Source organism: Musca vetustissima, unplaced genomic scaffold, assembly GCF_032173495.1.
Source record: "Musca vetustissima isolate MV318-11 ecotype Yass unplaced genomic scaffold, APGP_CSIRO_Mvet_v1 utg11599, whole genome shotgun sequence".
Classification (NCBI taxonomy): domain Eukaryota; kingdom Metazoa; phylum Arthropoda; class Insecta; order Diptera; family Muscidae; genus Musca; species Musca vetustissima.
The window spans coordinates 22,002-26,955 of NW_026877968.1; the positions used below are offsets into that span (position 1 = coordinate 22,002).

Genomic DNA, 4,954 nt, shown 5'->3' on the forward strand with positions numbered 1-4,954 from the left:
ACGAGCAAAACTGCGAGCTGGCAGGGCGTACAACAACAATTGCCAAAACCCAATGTGGAAAAGTCGTGTGCCACAAGGTCCTGGTGTTTGTGTTGTGTACACACAGTGTGGCAGGCCGTGCAGAGATTTTTGCTATATTAAGCCGAGCATTCGGAGAGAGCAGCACAGTCGCAATCACATCCTCGTCCTGATCACATCTCAGTAGTTTAGTTAAGAGTAAAAGATTCAGTAGAGGAATACTACAAAGTTTAACACAGCAAAAAAAGAAAATATTTCAAATAAATTTTAGTTTTTCATTTAATTCAACGTAACAAAAACACACACAAACAGAAAAATGGCCGCCACTAACTATTATGCCGATTTCGCCACCAACAACACCACCGCCTCCAACATATACAACTACTCCGCTCCCACATACTATGATAATAGCAACAGCTATTATCAGCAAAACAACAGCACCTGGAATCCAGCCACCTACAATCCCAACTATGCCGCCCAATACAATGCTCCCGTTATGGATGGATCTCTGTACAATGATTACTACAACTACCAAAGCGTAGTGGATATCCAACAACCACAACAGCCAGCTCAAGCCCTCGAAGCCCCCAAAGAAACATTAAAGAGAAAAGCCCACGAATTGGAAGAAGAAGTCAAACCAGAACCCAAACCCGAAGTTGAAGAGCCACCAAGCAAATTGCGTGCCTTGTTGACCAACCCCGTCAAGAAGTTGAAATACTCTCCCGATTATTATTACACCACCTTCGAAAAAGTTAACAAGGCCCCAGCTCCAGTTGCCAGCGAAAAGCAACAAATCTCAATGCCCAGTGCCACACCACCCAGCAGCTACGAACAGGATTTCTTGGCCGCCCACACTCCTGCCACCCAACACAGCATTTTGTCTCCCCAACGCAGTGATGTGGATTACTTGGATGTCTACTCGCCCCAATCCCTCAAAGTTTCCACACACGGCAACAACAACATGAAACAAAACGTATCTCAACCCGCTACTCCCGCCTCATTGGTCGATGGCATCAGCACCCCACCCCTATCGCCCAACGACAAACATGTCAGCCAAATCAATCAAACCGCCGAACAACAACATGAATTCAATCAAATGATGTCAGCAAACGACTACAATTGGTCGAATTGCGAAGACAGCCCTGCATCAGGTAGGTTTCCCAACACCAATAACTCATAATTTCCCTTAAAAAATGTTTATGATTTTATGATTGACAGTTTTGTGCCAACCAGGACTGCCTGTTTGCTACCTGCAAGCGTTTGGGCGTTCCTTTTGGCAAAAAGAAAATCATTTCATTTTTTAAAAAATTCTAAAAACAATACAATTTCCTGGAACTTCATATACTAATAAACTGGTTTTTATTATTTTTTTATAGATTGCAAAGACTCAAAACGCACCCGCCAAACCTACACCCGCTACCAAACTTTGGAATTGGAGAAGGAATTCCACTTCAACCGTTACATTACCCGTCGTCGTCGCATTGACATTGCCAATGCCTTGGGTTTGACTGAACGTCAAATTAAGATCTGGTTCCAAAACCGTCGCATGAAGTCCAAGAAGGATCGCACCCTAGAAGGACCCATGGAACATGGTCTCAACTATGCCGCCATGCCATTGGATGCCAATGTCAATGGTCAAGTTCCATTTGTTGCCGCACACCAAACCGTGGCACCCAACACTGCTGCTGCCGCAGGATCGTACCCCGCTTACTTGTCAACCGGACCACAATCATTCCCCGCCGCTGCCGCCTACCACCATCATCACTCGCCCGAACACTACGGCCAACAATATGAAACCTCAGCTCAACATGCCTACCCACACCACCCTCATCATCAGCACCAACACGCTCATTATCTGGCCGATGCCCAGCAATACAGCACCGCTGCTCATTTCGCCCAAACTGGTTATTCTCAACACCAGCACCAACAACAAATGTATCAAATGGCCTAAATCAGCGACCCATGCAGCAACCCATCGTTGCATTGATCAGCCATGAACAGCCACGAAAGCCAGATTTTTGCCATTTACCAAAGCAAATGGACAACAAAGTCGTCGACAACTTTCGAGGTTCAAAATCTCCACAGTATGCTCAGCAGTATTGTGGCTATCCAACGGTGTCTTCGGTTGGGATTTGACCGAACCGAAATGTAGGCACCCATAGCCATAGCTAAGCGAGCTATGTGATAGCAGCAGAGAACAAAGGAGCGCAGGCGCAAATGCCAAGCAGTGCAATATTTACAAAACCAGGCCACAAGGGTGGATGGGTGTGTGTGTTTGTGCCAACCAAACAACCAGCAGGCAATCAAACGAGCAACCAGCATTCACACACAACACATCCACAGGAAGGAAGTACACACTCTCCCTCAAAATGCAATGCACAGCGAAATCAACAACAACATCACAGGACACACAATCACACTAACCCTTGTGTGTTCCGATGTCAAAAAACCAATAAATTATGAGTTTTGCCAGCATTGTTCACGGGGAGTAGCAAAAGTTAGCAACGTTCAATTCAAACAAAAGGCCAAATCAAATGCGACATACCCACGGCCGGACCTGGGTAACCAGCCTGGGGTTGATAATAATCACCCTAACAGCATCATTACTCCAACCCTGGTGTGTGTTTGGTTATAAGGCGAGCGGACGATATACATACATACGTATTTACTTAGTTGGTCCGTTTAAGCAAAAGGAACAATGTCACTGAGTTTTAGTACAAACCTATCGAGCTTATAATCAAAAATCAATTTCTTATTATTTCAAAATATTTCTTTTTTATATTTTTAATTCTATTATTAAATTTATATTTAGTTTAGTAAATTTTATTTAATTATTTAATATATAAGACTTTTAAATTATGTTTAATAAAACAAATTAAAATTTTTACAAATGAAAATCTTTTTTCTGTTTTATTTGTTTCGATTTGCGACAGATGTTTTAATTGTCGAGCACAATATCCCCTTCTACTAAATGATTGACCATTATCATCACCCACTGTTTTAAGGGATTTTAAAAATGACAATAAATGGGTGACTCCCATGTGTAGCAATAAAACAACTTTTCTATTTGAATTTCGTATATAGCATAACACAATTGGCATTAAATATTGGAGTTCTACATTTGCAGTGGTGTTTATCGAATTCATTTCTAAGAAATATACCAAGTTAGGGAGAACCGAAATGAACTTTCTGTACCCATTAGGTTCAAAAAATGTATAATACCAGAAATATAACGACACAACTATATAATATTCACTTAAGGGGACCCCCCCCCCCCATTCTCGGGGTCAAAAATGTTTTTGGTATAATTCGAATCTACACTAATTAAAGAATGTCCCTACCAGATTTCAAGTGAAAATCTCAAGAACTCTTGAAGATATAGCCGATTTATTGAGTCAGCATCAAGTGACGGCTGAAGGGCTTCTCAAACTTTAAACACGTTTTTCTCTAAATATTTTTTTGCGAATGGCGGGCACGATAACTCAAAAACTAATAACCCAATCGATTTCAAATTTTTACACGTTTCTCTGTGTGTGTATAGCTATGGTATGAACTAGGATAAAGCCAATCGGTGAAGATCTTCCTTATTTTTTAACTTAGATTGTGGTCAAAAATCGGCGATTTCCCAAAAATATTTTTTCAAAGGTCCACCATTTTGTTGCCCACCATCAAAAATAAGGACTTTTCTTTAATTACAAAAAACAACAACAAAACAATAACAAAATTTTTATGTAAATTATTTTTCTTCTATTTTAAAATGAATTAATTAAAATGAAAAATTAAAATCGAGAATGGGGGGGGGGGGGGGTGATGGTCCCTTAAAACATAAACCAGTAGGCAGAGCAGTGTAGTCGGTTTATTCTACTACTGGAATTTGCGAATATATCATAATATCCGATCACTCACATAAAGATATTTAAAATGCTTAAGATCAATATTCCTGCGTTAGCAAATTCTCTAGACCATAAAGAAAACATGTACTTTTTATTATATATAAAATTAATATACCATCCATGCTATGATGGAGGGTATATTAATTTTGTCCTTCCGTTTGTAACTCATCGAAATATACATTTCCGACCCTATAAAGTATATATATTCTTGATCAGGGTAAAATTCTAAGACGATCTAGCCATGTCAGTCCGTCCGTCTGTTGTAGGGTGCTGAAATTTTGCATTGGTTTGTCTTTTGCCTGCAGGCAGGTCAAGTTCGAAGATGGGATATATCGGTCTATGTTTAGACATAGCTCCCATATTACAGTACCTCCAAATTTTCGGCATTTTGGGGTTCTTGAACGCGTTTTTCAACCGAATACGCTGAAATTTGCTACATTGGGTTCTTATTGGGTACTAAATGTCTCCACAAAAAATTATAACGGTATCTCCTAATTTTCAGTATTTTGGGGGTTTTGATCGTGTTTTTCCACCGAATTGGCTGTAATTTAGTATTTTGAGTTCTTAATGAGTACCAAATCCCTCCACAAAAAATTATAAATATGGGTCAATTTTGTCGGATAGCGCCCATATAAGGGCACCTCCAATTTTCAGTATTTTGGGGTTCTTGGGCGCGTTTTTCAACCGAATTCGCTATAATTTGGTATTTTGTAGTCATTTACGGTAACAAAACTCCCTACCAATTTTTTTTAAAATTCGCCCCCTTTTTGGGGTCGTCCCCATATTACCACTTTTTTATATTAAAAAGTTATATGATTTGTTCCGTGTTTGGGATTGGTTCTAAGACTCTGTTGAAATCATTTCATCTGCGGAAGATACGAAAAAAAACTAGAACATAAGGTTCGATAATTAACCTTATATATGTTCATATATATGAACTGTAACCCGCATTTAGGCCTAGCCCCTGTGTGGGAGGTACCAGAAGGAGTGGACCGATATTCCCCATGATCGAACTTGAACTAATTTTGGAAGAAGCAAATTTG

General features: G+C 39.9%; 1 protein-coding gene across 1 annotated transcript; it reads left to right on the forward strand.

Annotated features, from left to right (window-relative positions):
- Positions 1-334: 334 nt before the first annotated feature.
- LOC133322721 (segmentation protein fushi tarazu-like) lies at positions 335-1,969 on the forward strand. The gene is made up of 2 exons (XM_061531685.1): positions 335-1,169; positions 1,395-1,969. Exons 1-2 carry the CDS (start codon positions 335-337, stop codon positions 1,967-1,969), a joined length of 1,410 nt encoding a protein of 469 aa, XP_061387669.1.
- The last annotated feature ends 2,985 nt before the right edge of the window (positions 1,970-4,954 follow it).